The following is an 18,960-nucleotide window of genomic DNA, read 5'->3' as shown; positions in this document are numbered from 1 at the left end:
AAAAAATAAACAAATAAACAAAAAAGAATATCCCACAAAAATTTGAAATCCCTAAAAATCTTACAGCTCATACATGGAAGAAATTCCTGGGTTCCCTCCACAATGGAGGGTTTATGTAGGGTTTCTCATATTTAACAGTTCTAAGACATCCATCAAAGAACCATCCACTATGAGGGTGTGAGCTCTGAAGTAAATATTTTCTCCTTTTTTATTTATTTGTTTGGAAATAAAATTCTATCATGTTATGTCCTTACCAGCCATTAAAAAATTGAGATTAAACAGTTTTTCCAAAGCCTCACAGTTATTCTGATTAACCATACTACAGGCAAGGCCGAGTAACAGTAGCTTTCTGTTTTCTCTGTGGATAAGATCACAGATGTGTCATCATATGAAAAGACATAAAACCACACTGTCAAGAGAGTGCCAGTATTTTCGGCTGGTGTATCACATAAGCTCTTTAGTAACAGCCTACACACAGTGAATTAACCTTTAATAATCAAAGCTCCACATGAGCAAGGGAAGTCCAGGAGTACTTCATGGATGCTGGCAGCAGGGCTATGCCAGCCAGTCAGTCCAAGTCGGCAGTTATACACCACTGCCACCTGATTGGCCCAGCCTCTGTCCTGATTGGTTAGAGGCTTCTCTAGCAGTTGGTCAGTGTTTTGCATATTTTCTATGTCAGTTAGAACAAACAATATCTGCAAAAGCATCAGAAGGAATAATCTTGGCTCATACATCAAAAGGTGAGGATTGGCTTGAATCCAGCTGGGGCAGACGTGGGAAGCGCAGCTGTTTAAGCTCTAGTAAAAACCAATCGTGAAGGAAGTTAAACACTAAGGGAAGGAATCTGTCCATTATCTGGCCAGCAGAGGAGACTAAAGAACTCTCTCAGTAACATAATATCAACATGGCTATTGTCATTTAGGAGGGCTTAACAGAGCAGGTAAACCAGAGGAAGGAAGAAGAAGTCTTAAAGGCATTGTTGTAATAATCCAGCCTTGGGTTATCAAATATGAACTAGAAAATTAGAAGCTGGGGCTTGTGCATTATGCTGGCTACTTTTCACAGCTGTGAAAAAAAACTACCTGACAAAAGCAACTTAAGGGGGAGGGCGGGTTTATTTTGACTCACATTTTATCACGATAGGAAGGCGAGGAGGCAAAGGGTCCTGTTGCTTCTGCACTCAGGAGGCAGAGAGACATAAAGCTTGTGCCCATCTGGCGTTCTCTGTTTCTCCTTTCTACTCAGTCTGGGACTCAAGCCCATGGCATGGTAATGCCACATCCAGGATGGTTTGTCTTTCCTCAGGTAAGCCTTTCTGAAAATACGTCATACACACGCCTAGGGCTGTGTCTCCAAAACTCCAAATCCTTTTGGTTGTCAAGATTATCTACTACATGAGCCCCACCTCCTTAACATAGGTCTCTTAGCTTAGAGTACTAAATACCTCACACGCCCCCATCAAATTGCTCTGAACCCCTCTTTTCTGCCACTGCCAAAACTCTTAAGCAATAGAAGAAGACAGCACGTAGCCTCTGGAAACAGCTAGAATCATCTTATGGCCATAATGAGTGTAAGCCTCAGGTGACACAGAAAGGAAGGAGATTGCTGAAATTATGAATTAAGCTTATGCATAACCCACATGACCTCACATAGTTTCTGATAAGTGCAACATTTTATATATATATATATATATATATATATATATATATGTTGCTGTGAATGTCTATACTCTCTATTTCTGACTTCTCTAATGCAGAGGCAATGAAGGTGACTCACAGAACTGTTGGTATCCAGAGTGATTATCAGCCACTGAAAATAGAGGCCTCAAATAAAAGCTTTCTTCATCCCCTAGTGCTGAGACTTATTTCAGAGGGATTCCCAAAGTCCCTGTGGGATCTAGCAAGTCTATCCTTCGGATTTGGAGTGGAATGTGTTAAAAGCTTGGTCCCAGATGGACACTACTAAATTCTGGTGGAATGTTTAAGTGGTGGGACCTTAATGGGGTTTGTGAGGCACAGGCATCCTTTCTCTCTGCTTTCTGGCTGTCCTGAGGTCAGCAGCTTCCTCTGCTATGTACCCCCACAATGAGGCACTGCCTCAGTGTAGGCCCAAAACAGTGAGATCGGTTTAACAGGAGGGGAAACTCTCAGAAGTATGAGTCAAAGTAACCTTTTCCCCCATATAAGGGTATCATCTCAGGCAAGTTGTTATAGTAACAGAAAGCTGTCTGACTGATTGAAATACAGTCTCTTGATGGCATGAAGTTACTGTCTCTTTATAAGGTAACACTACTGTGATCTCATCTTCATAGAAAACAGAAGGCATAATTCCACCTTGCCTGTAATATAGCTGATGAAAATTATTGCCTTTCATGTATGCTATGCTTTTTATTCCATCTGCCCAACTCCAGGGCAGACCCCGATTGGCTTACCTGAAAAGACTATTTGCCACTTCTAACCATTGTCCTGGCCACAATGAGTGGGCAAAGAGAGGGGAAACCAATCAGGAGATCTGGGGCCAAACTCTTAAGCAATCAAAGAAGACAGTACGTAGTCTCTGGAAACAGCTAGAATCATCTTATGACCATAATGAGTGCCAGCCTCAGGTGACACAAAAAGGAGGGAGATTGCTGAAATTATGAATTAAGCTTATGTATCATAGCCTGATAAGTGCTTATATATATATTTAAGCCAGTTTGAGGCAGATTCCTCTTGCCTGCTTGTAGAAAGGCTCTCAACTGCTAGTATGCAAGTAGACTTTGTAAGTTAGAGGCCTATACATCATTCCTATTTGCTCAGTTTACTATTACTCATTGGTGGCAAGAATAGTGACGGGCCATGTAGCAGGTTGAGATAGTATTTTAGATCCTTGTTTTGATTAAGTACCTTCTTTTCGAAAACCAAAACCAAAACCCAAAACACCCTAGACCCTTCCCTCACAGTATGTTCAGAAACAGATCCCAACTAGAATATGTGTGTGAGGAAAGGAAAGGAATGATTGCAAACAGAAAACCCATCTGTTTTATATGTAAAATTCACAAGTCATCAAAGACAAGACTTAAAATATATAAAATGATACATAAAAATGAAAACATAAACTGGGCGTCATGGCACACGCCTTTAATCCCAGCACTCGGGAGGCAGAGGCAGGTGGATCTTGGAGTTCGAGGCCAGCCTGGTCTACAAAGCAAGTCCAGGACAGCCAGGGCTACACAGAGAAACCCTGTCTCGAAAACCAAAAAACCAGAAAAAAAAAACTCAAAAAAACACATTGAGGCAATTTTCAATGATCAGATATACCCTTTAGTTGTATGATGAAAATAGGTTGCTGGAGGTTATCAATTTATAAAATAATCCCATTTGCATTAAAATGTATGGTAACATATATACCAAAGTCCTTGAGGAAAGCCCTATTAATAGTGGTTATTTCTCATATTTGAGATCCCTCAGAGATCATTTTACAAAACTGCCAAAATATTTACAAAGTGCCAAAAGTTTTATTTTATAATAAAGAATTTAATGAGGACAAGGGAGGGAAAAACCCGTACTAGGGAATCTGTACTGGGTGCCATCAAGTTTGGGAGAGGAAGAGAAAGATGTGTAATGGGAGGGAAGGAAAAAGTCCCCCTTTCTTGGAAAGTTCTAGAAAAGAAAGCATCTTCCTCAACCAAGAAACCAGGCATTGAGATGCTGCCTGGTGAAGAGAGGTGTGATTTCTTGGCTTAGTCTAGCAGCACAAGTTCTTGCCGAAGTTGTTCATAACTGGCTCCTGGGAAAGTCCAAGCAGTGGTCTCCAGTGCTTTACCAGGCTCCTCGACTGCCAATCTAGGGTTGTTTTTTTTTTCTTCTTCTTTTTTTTTCTTTTTTTTTCTTTTTTCTTTTTTCTTTTTTCTTTTTCTTTTTTTTTTCTGTTCCTGCCCTCTCAGCCCTGTGGATGCACCTTTGGACTGAGTTGATAACGCATCAGCACTGTTGTGAGTGGACAAAGTCTAGTTGGGATTGATCCTGTAAGCTAATGCTTTGGTGGAGTTGCACATCCTACTCCAAACTGGAGTTTGGAGTCATCTCTGGATAACAAGCCCCCTCCCCCCAGATGGCCGTGGACTCTCTTTACTCATGTCTTGTGGTGAATTTAAGTCAAAGGGGCCAGAAAGTCTCAGCTCGCAAGTGTTCAGGTGGTAAACAGACAAAATGACCCTAGTCCTTAAAATAGGCATGTGACTTCCTCAAACAGCGAGCTTGCTTTACTGTCAGTGTGAGAACCCAGTATGGACGCCGGGGGCCTCAGACCTCAGGCAGCTTGGCTTCCGCTCTGCACGTTTCATCTCTAATGGCCAGGTGCAGAAGCTCAGAGCTTTGGGGAATCTGTTGAGAGTGAACTTTGGCACTTTGGATCTAAATAGAGAACTGAAAATAAAGACCTGGCAGGGACTATCTTTCCTATGAGACCTAGAGTCACTGATATCAATAGCATCTCAGAACAATGTAATCAAATGGAACAACATTTATTTATTCAGTCATCAAATATTCACTAAGGCTGTGAAACAGTCAGGTCCTAGAGCAGGAAAAATGGAAGCATTGCAGTAGCAGGGGATGGGGCACCTAGCAAAAATCCATCCATCTGTGATGAATAATCCCGGCTGTCAACTTAATGGGACCGAGAAGCACCTGGGAGCCCGTAGAACATAGCTTGGGGTGTGTCTTTGAGGACATTTCCCAAAGGGATCAACTAGTGTCAGAGGGAGGCCTGCTCAGCCCCATAGGCTGGAGAACCCAGAAGGAAGTAAAGAGGGTGGGGCCACAATGCAGGCGGTCCCTCTCAGCTTCCTCACCACCAGCCTCACCTGCCACGATGGACAGACCCCTGAACCTGTGGGTTAAATAAATCTTTCCCTCTTTGAAGTAATTTATGTCAGTCATTCTGTCACGGTGATGAAAATTTAACTCGCTAGTCACCCAGCAGTCCTGCCAACTAGATTCTTGGTCCTTGGTTTTGGAAACTATTGTTCAAAGAAATTACTTAATCATGGAAAAATACGCACTTTACCAAAGGCCCTCTGGCAACATTCAAAATGCAGTCAATTCTTGGATGCAAACCCTGGGAACAGGGTGGCAACGGTTGGTGGTCACAGTGATAATTTAAGGGTACAAAATGTAAGAAACATCCTCTATCCATCAGCTTCTCACCACTGTGACCCAGCAGAAGCAACTTAAGGGAGAAAGAATTCCTTTTGGCTCACAGTTTCAAAGTGTTCGGTCCAGGGTCACTCGGTCCCCATTGTTTGGAAAGGTGTAGCAGAAGAAAGCTATTCTCTTCATGGCAGACCAAGAAGGAGAACAAGACAGGATGGGTGGGGGGAAATAACATATCCCCTACATCCTAAGGACCCAACCTAGTAACCCCACTTCCCCCAGGTAGCCTTATCTCCTAATGTTTCTATTGCTATCTAGGGAGCAAACTTTCAAGACACAAGTCTGTGGGAGCGTGTTCTATTAGGCCCATAACACTTCCACCTTCTGCATGTCATATGCTTGGCATTTCAGGGTCCTTAGCATCTCAGTTCTGCCAGGGAGGACAAGGTACGTGATCACTTAAGGGACAAAGACCCAGTACTAACCCATGGGGGGTTATAGATAATCCCTGGGCTTGTCAGACATGCAGGTAGTCAATTCTTTTTTTACAAATAAAGCACAGGTATGTTTCAATAAACTCTGAAAGTCCTAAATCTTATGAGTAGTGTGTTGAAGAATGGACTTCCTGTGTCACAATGGGCACCTCTGCTCATCTTAGGGAAGCATTTGAGGATGTTGATGTCATCCCCACTGACGTCAGTGTTGTAAGTTCCACCCCAAGGCTGGACCAAGCTTTGGGTCCTCAGGCAGCACTCTATACACAGTTATCAGGAAAGCAGCTCACAGAGTTTGTCAGGAGTGTGACAGTGTGTCACCACAGGTGTTTCTGAAATAAGCATGATTACAATTTGCCAAAACTTATAGGCACCTGGTCATTTGTGAAAACTTCCTTGACTAAACACCAAAATAACTAGCTTGCTTGTAGACACGTATAAAAATTAATGGGGGGGGGGGGAAGCCTTAGATAATAGCACATCTCCAATTAGAATCAAAGATAAATTGTAAGCATCTCATCATGTCTTTTCACTTATATAGTCCCAAATCAAAAGAACAGCAAGAATGAAAGCCAGCAAGTTATTTTTATGGTTTTTAGTCTGCTACCACAAATAGTGGAGTTTCTAAAAAAAAAGAAAAAAAAAAGAAAAAAGAAAACCAAGTCTACAGAAAGGTCAAAATGAAGGAGTTAAGAAGTCAGTCCCAGGAGTTAGAAATGTGTGGGTTTCTTGTTCTGTGTACATATTGCAAAACGACCCTATCTCTGGGGTATCGTCATCCATGCTCATAGCCTGTCTAGACAATAAAACCTCACAGCAATGAGCCAAGTGAAATACACAGAGGCAAGCACAGATGATATCAAAACTCCTCTGAGGCTGGCGGATCCCCGGAGGGTCGTGATAGCTGGGAAAGTGATACCAGTCTTGTTTTCCATGAAGCAAGGAGGAGACATGTGTGTTTGCAAAGGTCCCAGAGTGCTCCTCGGCAGTACTTCCCTGGGCAGACATTCAGAATGCTCCAGATGGTTGAAGACATTCTCTGCAAATGACTCAAAAGTGTGGGGAACAAGTTCAGGTGGGGTCAAATAGCACATTTGTCCCTATTGATGTCAACAAAGATACTGTAAGTAACCCCGTGAACCCATTAGCGATGCTAGTTCTGCTCTTCTTTACAGTCATGGTCCCCTGGGGAGTGCTTAGCCCTCTTGCTCACCAGGTCAATGCGAGGTTCAGATATTTTCAAAAGCACCTTAAATATCTTGGAATTTAATTTCCTGAATGGATTGGGTAGTCATTTCCCAGCTACTTTAAGCTAAGACCTTGGTACTGCAGGGAAGTGTCCCACCTTATTGTGTACCCCCACCTGGAGAAAACAGGCCCAGGAACAGGATTTCTGGCCTCCAAATCAGTAGTTCCTAGGTGCATCAACCCCTCTGACACTCAGAGGGCTCTTCTGGGCCTTAGCATTGGCTATGTGGAGTGTGACCTTCATAGAGGCTAGGACATCGTCCCAGGAAAGCAGCCACCACCTCTCCAAGATGGGAAAAGATACAAGTTGGTGGGAAATCATTCATTCTCATGCTGTCCCTTGCCCAGGACAGAAACCATCTGCTTTCAGTTTGCCAAAGCAAGACCACATTGGCATTAGGTCACCAATAATCCTCACCAGTGACAATATGGAAAGCAAGAGGAGGGCACTGGCAGAGACAGAGCAGTTTTAAGTGCCGCGTGGAAGGCTGGCAAGAGGAGGCAGAGTGGACTGACTTCTTCAGAGAATAGCATCACCATTTTCTGCCTGGAGTGGACAGTTAACGCTACCATTCCTGGCCTGTTTGAAACATTTACTTCTCTAGGAAAACTACGATTTGGATGTGCAATAACCCCCGAAGGAGCCTTGATACTCAGCCCTGTGGCTTGGCCTTTGTGGCTGGGGGTGGGATAGGGCACGGGGTCCTAATGGGAGCAGGCAGAGTTCAGCAGGTGTGGGCCGATGTAAACAGGTGTCTAACCTCTTCCCCCGGTCTCTGTCAGGTCGTGGCGTCCTAACTGGTGAAACTTATAAGCTGTGTCTCGGTGATGCATTGTGATACTGAAGCCAAAGACGCAACACTTCAGAGACAGGATGTAGCTTTGGCCTCCTCTGTCCCTCATACATGTGCCTCTGACCTTGCTTCCCGGAAACAAGCAAATCAAAGGTTCCTTACAGTAAGGCTATGATATGTTTCCCTCAGTTAACTTGAGTTTAGAATCCTCTTTCCCAGAGAAAGTGCTGTGTTAAAGTGATCTAACAAGCGAAACCTCTGTGTTATGTTTGCAAGGGGTTAGGATTCTGGTATCAAACAATATCTACAAAAGGAAAAGGCCCAGCAGTAAAGGGTTGCCGGCCACTGGGCCATAGCGGGGGATGCGTGGAGATGAAGAAGGAATGAGATCTCTCTTGGAGAGTGGAGCGGCAGACACATTGGGGCAGGGCAGCAGAATTTCTAGGTGGTTTTGAGTCCTCGTGGAGGCCTGAAGTCATGAGTTTAAAGTGAGGCTGTCCAGCAGCTTGTTTATTTCCTTGGTCAGTGAACTGCCCGGATCTGAGGGATGAGAGATACACCAGGTGTGAGTAAGATTGGGGTTTCTTGGACCAGAACCTCAGCAGTTAAGAGGTGCGGATGCCTTAGGAAGATGTTTGAGTTTGGTGGGTAGGGAGCACGGAAGTATAGAATGGTGACAATGGGTGGGGCCAAGGAGCCTTTGGATGTGGAGGTCTGGGCTAACAGAGGACAGTTGGAATGCGGAGAACTGGAGAACATGGATGCAAAGGAACAACGTGGGTATGTTAAGACGAAGTGTCTATTGGTTGTGATAAGAGCTGAAGTGTCACCACATGGATAGGAGAGTGAAGTGGACAGAGAAGCGGTTATTGGAAGTGAGGAGGTGAAGGTCCTGGGCAGGTCGTGCTGATGACACCGGGAAGAGCAACGGACTAGGATGGGAGAAGGCAGCAACTGAGCCATGCTTTAGTGGAGATCACTAATGATCTCCAAGGACTTAGTAGGACCAGGAATTCAAGCAGGCCAGGGAGTGGCACGAGCTTCCGAGTGGCTTGCAATACCAAACAAAACAAAGATGCTGATTTGAAATGGTGAGGAAACATGTCTCACATTTAGCCTTCCGGTTTGTTTTGGGATGCCAGAGCAAAACACTCTCTGCTATGGAGCTATGTGGAAAGATGGCATCCTCAGAGGGGGCCTGGGCTTCAGTCTCTACTTCAAGAAGGTTAACAGGGACATCCTATGAGTCTCCCAAAAGCACTGTGTTCCAGAGGCATGGGGGGACCCAGTCTGCAGTCTGGGAAGAGTTGGATAAGAGGATGTCAGTAGCTCATGGGGGTGTATCCTGGGGGGAATCCGTTGAGTAATTAATGGCGGAGCTACAGAAGGATAAGGAGGGTAGAACCATTACTAATAGAGAGAGGTCAGTTCACTTTGAGTCCCATTAAATAAGGAGGCCTCTCTTCTGCTTTGTCTTAAGCACAGAGAAGGCATTTTGCCCTTACCCTACCTCGGCTGCATGCAGTTCCTCTGATGTGTTGTTTCCCACAGGCAGGGAGGGAGACTTCAGTGTTGTTTTGCTCCTGTGCACTTTAGCCCTGTCACAAGGTGAGCTCCGCTAATACTCCATGAAGAGATCATTCCTAAGACTTGTGGTAGGGATGGAAGCCTGTCAGGATCTGCCAAGACGTAAGCTAGCACCACTACTCTCCAGGGAGGTGCATGTCTGGCAAGCTCCCAAGGACTCATTTTTTTTCCTCGGTTCTGTCCTGAAGTCGTAGGGGCCAACAAAGGCAGGTACTATCCTGCAAGGCCAAATTCCCTCATCAGGAGACACATTGCTCCTCTTGACCCCAGTTTTCCTGTGGCTAGTACTCAGAAACCTAGGCCCAGGCTCTCGTTGCTTTGCTCTTACATGGCAGTGCTGGAGCAGACACTGGGCAGCATGTGGCATAGGGGTTTGCTCTGTAGACCCACCTCCACATGCAAGCCCCTCAAAACCCAACCAGTACTGACTCAGTAGTCATACAAGGCTATCTCCGTTTGAAGTAAAAATCGCCCTGTTGGTGATTACAGCTGCATTTCAAGTGCTCAAAAGCCTTATGTGGTCTGTAGCTACCTCATTTGACCACCCCAGAGACGGAAGCATCAAACAGGAAGTTCTATCATAAGGCTCTGGTGTAAATCATTAAAGAAGCTAGTGTGCCAGTTCAGTTCTCAAGCGTTCTGTTTAGTTGTTTGTTTGTTTGTTCTTAACTGCAGAATTCGTGAATTGACACCAGACTTGGAAGGCTACCAGAAACAGGATCTGGGCACACCGTAGGGGTCGCGCTGAGCTGCAGGCATGGCGCAGTACAAGGGCACCATGCGGGAGGCCGGTCGGGCCATGCACCTCATCAAGAAGCGCGAGAAGCAGAAGGAACAGATGGAGGTGCTGAAGCAACGCATTGCAGAGGAGACCATCATCAAGTCAAAGGTGGACAAGAAGTTCTCGGCCCACTACGACGCCGTGGAGGCCGAGCTGAAGTCCAGCACTGTGGGCCTAGTGACCCTGAACGACATGAAGGCCAAGCAGGAGGCCCTACTGAGGGAGCGAGAGATGCAGCTGGCCAAGAGGGAGCAGCTGGAGCAACGTCGGCTGCAGCTGGAGATGCTGCGCGAGAAGGAGCGAAGGCGTGAGCGCAAGCGCAAGATTTCCAACCTGTCCTTCACCCTGGACGAGGAAGATGACGGCGACCAAGAGGATGGCCACGGCACTGAGGGCGCTGAGGTCCACAGCGGTGGTACCAAGAAGAACTTGGGTAAGAACCCCGACGTGGACACGAGCTTCCTCCCCGACCGTGAGCGCGAGGAGGAGGAGAACCAGCTGCGTGAAGAGCTGCGGCAGGAGTGGGAGGCGAAGCGAGAGAAGGTCAAGGGTGAGGAGGTAGAGATCACCTTCAGCTACTGGGACGGCTCTGGCCACCGGCGCACGGTGCGCATGCGCAAGGGCAGCACCGTGCAGCAATTCCTGAAAAGGGCGCTGCAGGGGCTGCGCAGGGACTTCCGAGAGCTGCGCGCAGCAGGCGTGGAGCAACTCATGTACGTCAAGGAGGACCTCATTCTACCGCACTACCACACCTTCTACGACTTCATCGTGGCCAAGGCGCGGGGTAAGAGCGGGCCACTCTTTAGCTTCGATGTGCACGACGACGTGCGGCTGCTGAGCGATGCCACGATGGAGAAAGATGAGTCGCACGCAGGCAAGGTGGTGCTGCGTAGCTGGTATGAGAAGAACAAGCACATCTTCCCCGCCAGCCGCTGGGAACCGTACGACCCGGAGAAGAAGTGGGACAGGTACACCATCCGGTGATGCCGAACCCTGGTCGGATAGCCTTACTCTCTTAAAACAGAAATTCAATAAATGCAGACGGTGTGTTGGTTCTGTTGCTGGCGTTGTTCTTTGGTATTTTTAATGTTTCTGATTGGGTTTCCGTTGTGCTCTGTGTGATAAGGGATACAGTTTTTTGACTAGGTGCATATTGACTTGGCGGGCCGGCAGACCGGTTTTGATTTTCTTGCTCAGTGTCTTCTTTGCTGTATAGTCATGTGCAGATCATTGTGATCAATGACTCAGTTTCCCCACCTGTACAGGGAGGTAACACTCCATAAAGCCGACGTGAGGAGTGAGAACTTGAAAACACTTGGAGCTCAGTAAATGCCTGCTGTAATTTTTGTGGACCCGGTTGCTTTACTTAAAGAATTTCTATGATCCTGCTCTGAAATGTCAGAACTAGGGTAGCCCTGCACATCACTGGTGTCAGGGTCAGTGGGTGGGTTAGCAGAGGCCAGAAAACTGGTATACAACTTATTAGATCACTATCACTGATTTCTCTTCAGCCAAAACTCCACATCCACATGGCACTGTTACAAACCCCACCCTTTGAGTTTTTGTTTTATCCAGTTGAGCATTGTGATGATTTTCATTTAAAAACATCTAAAATGTGATGCATCTTTTACATAGTTTCTTACCCCCTTGTACATTAAAGACCAAGTCAAGTCCTTTGGACATTTTACTCTTTTTCTGGCACTGAGTTCTCTCACCAGCCCAAGAACAAGAATTCTCACAACGTTGGTGGTCTTGGGTGCTGCTTGCTCTTAGGATCACATATACAAATTTCTCAATAGCTTGGTTGTATCCAGAGCCTGTCGTTAGGCCAGGATGGAGGCATCAGTCTGTTCTGGAGCCCTGGGGTCTGACAGGCAGCCAGGCTGGGAGCAGATGCTCAACCCTGACCCTGCCACTGGGACCCTTCCTCACTCCCTCCCACTCTCACCCCTACCCTGGAGCCTTCCTCCAGCAGCAAGCAAGCCTGGAGTATTTAGGGCCCACAGAGGGCTCCTGGTTCACTTCAACGGATCAGTTGTCTGAAGAATCTCAGGCCCTGCCGCACACCTGCTGAACCAGAGCACGAGTCCCAGCAGGATCCCTGTGTGACTTGAACTTGTTGAGACTGAAGGAGCCTCTGGCAGATCAGATGATGCCTGCTCTCTAGTCAACACTTCCGGCTTCTCGCCTCACCTAGACTCGCCTCACCTCTGACCTAGATCAACAGCTGCTAGTGGTATACTGGTCTAAGCCCTAATTCACCAGCGAGTCTTTATTTAAAAATGAGAGGCCAAACACACTCTAACTCCCAAATCTTATCTCCTTGTTTTTAATTGTATGTTGACAAGTTATGTATATTTATGGGGTTCAAGGTTGTGTTGTCATTTTTAATATAGAGTGGGGTAATTAAGAAGTTGAGTTAATTGAACTAGGCATCTCAAGTATTTAACTTATTGTGTTGAGGATGTGAACATGTTATTTTTAGTCATTCAAATGTATAGTATCTATGGAACTATCTTTAAAGTTCAGAATTTACCCCCTTTTCTGAGACTTTGCCCTCTGACTATACTCTCATCAACTACCCTACTTTTCCCCCTGAATCTAACTGCTCTGCATTCCACACGTGAGACATGTGATATTTGTCTTCTTGTGTTTGCCTTAGCACATAATATCTCCATTTCTACCCATGCTGCTGAAAATAAAGTTTGTTTCTTTTTCAGAACTGAGTGTATTCCTTTGAGTATAGACTGCTTTTTCTTTTATCTCTTGTTGGGCATCTTAATTGATTGTGTAACTTGGTAATTGCGAATAGCATTGAGGTAAATGTTGGAGGAAGGTCAAATGCTAATTTCAGTTCCTTGAGATTTGGTTATTGCCCTGCCATGGGCATTGTTATGAATGTTGAACCATATGGTGTAAGGAATGTTCCTCAATTATCCCTGATTGGCCAAATAAAGATGCTGAAGCCTATGACTGGTAGAAGAGAGAGAGGTGGAGGAGTTTTCAGTGGCTGGGCTTGAGGTTGAGGGAGGAAAGGAAAGGGGATAGAGGAAAGCAGAAGATGTAGCAGGAAGATAAGGAAGCCAGAGAGAGAGGAGCCGCCATAAGGGAAGATGGTGATGAGCACATGACGGTAAGGATGGATTGAGGGAGCAGAGCCACCCACGAGTCATCTGATTTGCAACTTGTTGGCTTTTATGTGGGTTTTAAAGATTTATTATTTATACTACATTCTGTCTGCATGTGTGCCTGCACACCAGAGGAGGACACCAGATCTCACTATAGATGGTTGCGAGCCATCACGTGGTTTCTGGGAATTGAACTTAGGACCTTTGGAAGAACAAGCAGTGTTCTTAACCTCTGAGCCATCTCTCCAGCCCCCCATGTGGGTTTTAAAGGTATTAGGACTAGAGTAGTGCTTACAGCTTAATAACAAATCATAGTCTTTCTGTGTCAGTCATTGGGGACTAACTAGTTGGTTAAAGCAAACTGTTGTAATTTTTACTGCATTAATTAATATAGAAAGAATAATTTGTCTTTCTACAAGTAAACATGAGAGTATAGACTTCCATGTATGAATTTTGCCTGTATGCATGCAAGGTGTGCATGTATATACACAAAAATGTGATTACTGAATCCTATATAATTATACCTTTAGATTTTTTGAGGACATTCTATTGTTTTCCATAATGGCTGACTAATCTGCATTTGCACAACACTAAAAGGGTCCCTTTCTCTATATCTTCATAAATATGTTTTGTCCTTTTGATTATGACTATCCTAACAGGTGTGAGGTGTTGCCCCAGTGTGATTTTCATGCGCACCTCCCTGATTACTAGTGATGCTGAACATTCTCCCTTTTCCTGTCAACCATTAGCATATCTATTGATTGAATTTTCTCTTTTCAGGCACTTGCCCATATCTGAGTTGGATTGTATTTTTGTGTTGGTTTTTTTTTTTTTTTTTTTTTTTTTTTACCAGTATATAACTGGGGTCCTTATTCATTCTGGATATCAATGCTTTATCGGATGTATGCTTTACAACTGTTTTGTCTTAACCTCATTCTTAGTTCCTTAGTTTGCCTCACCCTGTTGTTTCCTTGGTGTAGATGCTTTTTAAAAATCTTATATAATGTCATTTTCTCTTGCCTTTATTACCTGCACATCTAAAAAAAATCTTTGCCCAGACAAAGGTCAAAAAGGTTTTCTCGTATATTTTCTTTGAATTTAGAGCTTTGGGTGTTTTGATTATCTCTTTAATCCATTCAGAGTTAATCCTTGTTGATATTATGAGGAAAGGGATCAATTTCACTCTTTTACAGACCCAGCAGGTGTCAGAGATTTAGTATGATGGACACACAGCTGGTGTCGGCTGTGTTGTATTAACAAATGTGTTTTCTCAGATTTGAATCTAAATCTGTTTCACTCCAACACCCATGTTTTCCTGTTCGTTGTAATTCATATACATTCGTCTCGGTTAGGCATGCTCCTTTTGTAGAGAGATCATCTTGCCAGGCTGGAGAAAGCACCGGTCCTCTTCCCCTCCCACATTCAGGTCCCCAGAGGTAACTGCGTTTCAGCAGAAACTAGAAATATACTTCTGCCGCCCTTGGTAATTCATGTATTCCATGCCTCTCCTGTTGTTGGTTTTTAGGTACCAACCCTACCTTACCACATACATGTGGGTCACCCCACTCCAGTCCTTCCAGAAATAAAGGGCAATTTCACTCAGATCAATATTCACGTGTTCACAGTATGATGATTATAAGTACTCTATTGTAATATGTTGTGAAAATATTTTGGGGGCATTAATATGTTTCTGTTTTCTGTTTTGGTTGAACCCTGTGTTGTTATTGAATGTACCTCATACTTTATGTTAATTGTGCTCTTTTCCTCCTAGTATTAGGGCCTTGGTGCAGTGCTGTCAACCTAAAATAACAGATAATCTAAAATAATATCATTCACCAATGATAATGAGCTTAGTTGGGAGAGAGTGACAGCAAAAGCCTGGGGTAGGTGGTGCCTTTCAAACCATGGAGGCAGCCTGGTCTACAAAGCGAGCCCAGGACAGCCAAGGCTACACAGAGAAAACCCTGTCTCGAAAAAACAAATCAAACCATGGACTACTTTTGGTGTATTCTGGAAGGTTCAGAGCAAGGGGTTTTAAAGACAAGAATGAGGAAGATTGCATCATTTGTTACAAGATGACGAGAGCCTCGGTTATGAGGGGAGCTGCAGCCATTTGTTGGTGGAGTCTGTGTTAGGCAAGTGTTCTTTCCTTACACACCAAGCCCAAAGTGTTCCCTCCTGAGACCTAATCAGCAAGCATGCCAGCAACCTCAGCTCATTGGAAGCTGACCTGCGGCTTTCCCACCCAAGTGAGTTCTTCTCCATGACGAGAGCTGGTATTCCGGAACATTCCTGGTGCTCAAGCCTGAGGACTCCCAACTCTTTTCTGTGTGTCTTTCTTGATTTGCTTCCTCTGCCCGGTGACTGGGGATGTTTCAGTGTTAACATTTGGCCAGGCACGGCAGTGCAATCCTATAATCTCAGGCAGTCCAGAGCTGAGGCAGGAGGATGGCAAACTCAAGGCCTGCCTGAGAAGCTCGGGAAGAACTTGTATCGTAAAAAGTAAAAATACATAAATATTAAAAAGAGACAAGAAATATAATTCATAGATGGAGCGTTTACTTAGCGCTCTTGGGGCTGTTAGCTCAATCCCTAGTCAAAACCAATTGTTTCTAGAGCTTAAGTTGCTAAACTGGTCTTCACTGTAGCCTCTTACATCAATGGAACTGTGGTAAGCCATACACCATCCTCAAGATGTGAAAGGCAAGGTCCACAGTCTTAGCACTTCCGTGTCGATTCCATAAAATGCACTCAAAAAAAGCTCCATAGAAGCCCCTGCTCGTTGCCTCCTCTCCCCCCTCCTCCTCCCTCTCCCCCCTCAGAACACTCACACTGCTTTGCTGGCCTCTGCATGCTAGTGCAGGCCCACTGCACAGGCTTCTCCTCAAAGGCAGACACCCCCTGTCCTGCTGAGCACTCTCTCCATGAAGTCTTAACTCACAAATGAGTTCTCACACCCTGTTTCCTACCGCATAAGTAGGTGACACATAATCCGTTAAGGTAGGTAGGGCTCTTCTCTCATTTTGTGTGCACTCTGAGAATCCCTGCCTCCCCATGACCTCCAAAGCCACCTGGAACTCATGCGCTATTTGACTTGACTAGATGAAGGCGAACTCTCTCCAAGATGCCCTAACCTAATAAGAACCTCCTGCACCCGGTCCATACACACACACACACTCCTTTCCAGTGGGATTCAGACTGAGACAGACAGGACTGACAGGCTCCCTTAGCTTGAATCTAGAAGGCAAGCCATGGCCTCTTCACAAGGTATTGACGCCCCATAAGAACCCCCAAAGAGAGGTCCACCCTCCCCACCCTGCTAGTGTCACCAAGCTTACTCTGTGAAGTCATGTTCCTCACTACATCCCCTCTAAGATGAACTCTGTGTTCTGAGACATTACATTCAAAATCTCGTTTCCTGGCTTGTGGGTTATGAGCCAGCTCCATTAATTCACGCTCAGAGGTGTAAAACTGCTAGGCACAGTAGGAGATTGCAGCAACTGTTTTCACACCTGCACTGTTTTCATTAATTCCACTCCTATGCAGATCATTTGACCCAGGCTCCATGATCCCCATTCTACCAATGATGGCCCAAAAGACTTCAGTGGTTTGTTAACATTGTCCAGTTAGTATGGGCAGAATTGAGGTCCTACAACTACACTTCACTATCTTGGTTTTTGTGCAGAGCTCCGGCATTGGTGGTAGCACATTCATTTTGGTAATCATGGGTCACTTTCTCGAGCACATGCCTTGTGCATACATCTCCCCAGTTTTCTTTCAGGGGGTCACCACTATTGGGTATTGGTTTGCCCCTTTTAGACACCAATCACTTCAAATGGACAGATCCCATAGCCTGAAGAAATAAGGAAATAAGGCCACACATACTTCTCCCTGCAATACATGTTCTCTGTGTCTGTCTATCCTCTCTCTCTCTCTCTCTCTCTCTCTCTCTCTCTCTCTCTCTCTGAAACTCCTTTCCAGAAGGAACCCTTTACCTTAATGTCTCATTGACATTTCTTTCATATCATTTACTACCCTTTTCTAATGCCTTCCACCTCAAGGCCTCATTATGGCTCCCATGGTTGTGAGGTCCATTATAGAAGGATGATCTGTGTCAGCTCTTTTCTCAAACCAGCCCATCGCTAACAACCACCTAATCCTCTTGCTGCTACTCTGTGTGGCAAAAGGACCATGCACCACCCTTCTGGCTTAGCAATGTATTTTGTCAACATCCTGGTTGCCACCTCTTGGGGTTTGGGCTCTCTCTCTCTCTCTCTCTCTCTCTCTCTCTCTCTCTCTCTCTCTCTCTCTGTGTGTGTGTGTGTGTGTGTGTGTGTGTGTGTGTGTGTTGCCAGGAGAGGGAAAAGAAGATGGAGAGTAGAGTAAGGTAGAGCAAAGTCTGCATTGTCTCTTCCTACAAGGCTATTAATCCCATCAAGAGGCCCTGTTCTCATGAATGCACTATCCCTAAACTACCTCTCTCAGGTCTGAATGTAAATTCACTGGAATTTAAGGCTTTAACATATACAGTGGGTGGGGGCCATGATTAACGACACTGACTGCTGGCTGTGGGGATTTGGACCAGGGAGCTGTGGGCTTGCTTTTAAGGAGGGAATAGTAAATTCCTACCCTTCCCTCCAGGGGAGTCAGCAGTATGTCCCACTGAGTTGGGTGTGATGCAAGTGAGCAGTAGACAGCAGGAAAAGCATTTCTGCCTTTTGGACAAGTAATGCTTGGAGTAATTAGTGGCTACCACCAACACATCTGGGAGAGATGACAGCTGAGGCTGGAGTCTGGTGGCTGGTGCCCTTTGGGGTAGGACAGGGGAGGACAAAGCTAGATTGTTCCACATAGCCTTTGGGAAGCACTGGGGCCCTGGGTGTGCCATCCACACTGCTGGAGAATTTTGGGGTGCCAAAGTGCAAGAGAAGCTGCACAGACAATGCCTGAGAACCCAAATGAAGTCAGGTAACATTTTCAACGGTGTCTAGAGGGTGAGCACAGGAAGGACTTTGAATATTTAGTAAAATTATTTTTACATTAAAATGAATGTAGTTATGTTACTGTAAGATAAAGCCTTTTATTAGAGTAAAAGGGGAAGATGTAGGCATAAGGTTATTGTGTAATTCAAATGCTAATTTCTGTACCCCCTCCATATCTGGTTGCAATTCTTATTCTGAGAACCTCCTGTCTCAGCGTTGTGTAAACCCTGCTCCCCAATAACCTTATGCTATACATTTATATGGAGATGTGAGGGGCTGGGGGGCAGATAGCATAATCGGTGTAGATACTGAGCTTTTGTATGTTGTGGGAGGGGGAATGGGTCTTTATTTGGTCACAGCAGGAAATGAGCACCCTGTGACTATCCCTGCTGCCACTGGGAACTGAAGATCTGGGAACCCTGGAGCTAGTCCAGTAGTCTCCTGCTACTGAATAGGAAAGAGGTCCATGGTGTGGAAGTGACTGGCCTGGATTGGCAGGCTGGTTAACAAAACAGCATTGAACCATATAGTTCTAATGCCAGGTTCCTAGCTCTCTTCACACTGCCTCAGGAACCATGAGGTGCTATAAAATGTAGGGTTTCCCAGAACTCTGGGTGAGAGCTCTTTATTGTTTAAAAGAAGGGGCAGGAGAAGGAGGAGGAAGAGGAAAAGGAAGAGGAAGAGGAAGAGGAGGAGGAGGCCTCATACTGGTGTGTCCAGGAGAGTCCATAGACCGAGGAGAAGGTCACCATTTGCAGAGCCCTCCCTCCCTCTCCTGGCTTTGTATTCCCTGCTTGGGCAAAGCTGTGTT

General features: G+C 45.4%; 1 protein-coding gene across 3 annotated transcripts; it reads left to right on the top strand.

The window, feature by feature from the left end:
* Nucleotides 1-647: 647 nt before the first annotated feature.
* Nucleotides 648-12,728, top strand: FAM50B (family with sequence similarity 50 member B). Of its 3 annotated transcripts, none has more exons than XM_084797193.1 (3): nt 656-743; nt 1,249-1,308; nt 9,934-12,728. In XM_084797193.1, the coding sequence occupies exon 3, from the start codon at nt 10,016-10,018 to the stop codon at nt 11,021-11,023; it is 1,008 nt and encodes a 335-aa protein (XP_084653319.1). In that variant the 5' UTR covers nt 656-743; nt 1,249-1,308; nt 9,934-10,015; the 3' UTR covers nt 11,024-12,728. The 3 variants fall into 3 exon arrangements, with proteins under 3 accessions (XP_084653321.1, XP_084653319.1, XP_084653320.1); XM_084797194.1 differs by having other exon boundaries at nt 663-743; nt 1,147-1,308; XM_084797195.1 differs by lacking the exon at nt 1,249-1,308 and having other exon boundaries at nt 648-743.
* Nucleotides 12,729-18,960: the final 6,232 nt, after the last annotated feature.

Source organism: Acomys minous, assembly GCF_964271855.1.
Source record: "Acomys minous genome assembly, chromosome: 9".
In the NCBI taxonomy this organism is placed as follows: Eukaryota; Metazoa; Chordata; class Mammalia; order Rodentia; family Muridae; genus Acomys; species Acomys minous.
The sequence above is the reverse complement of the archived record's forward strand: the minus strand, read 5'-3'. Positions and strand labels throughout refer to the sequence as shown.

Excerpts from the sequence above, each read along its gene's own strand:
- FAM50B (XM_084797195.1), top strand. The coding sequence starts at position 10,016 with ATGGCGCAGTACAAGGGCACCATGCGGGAGGCCGGTCGGGCCATGCAC.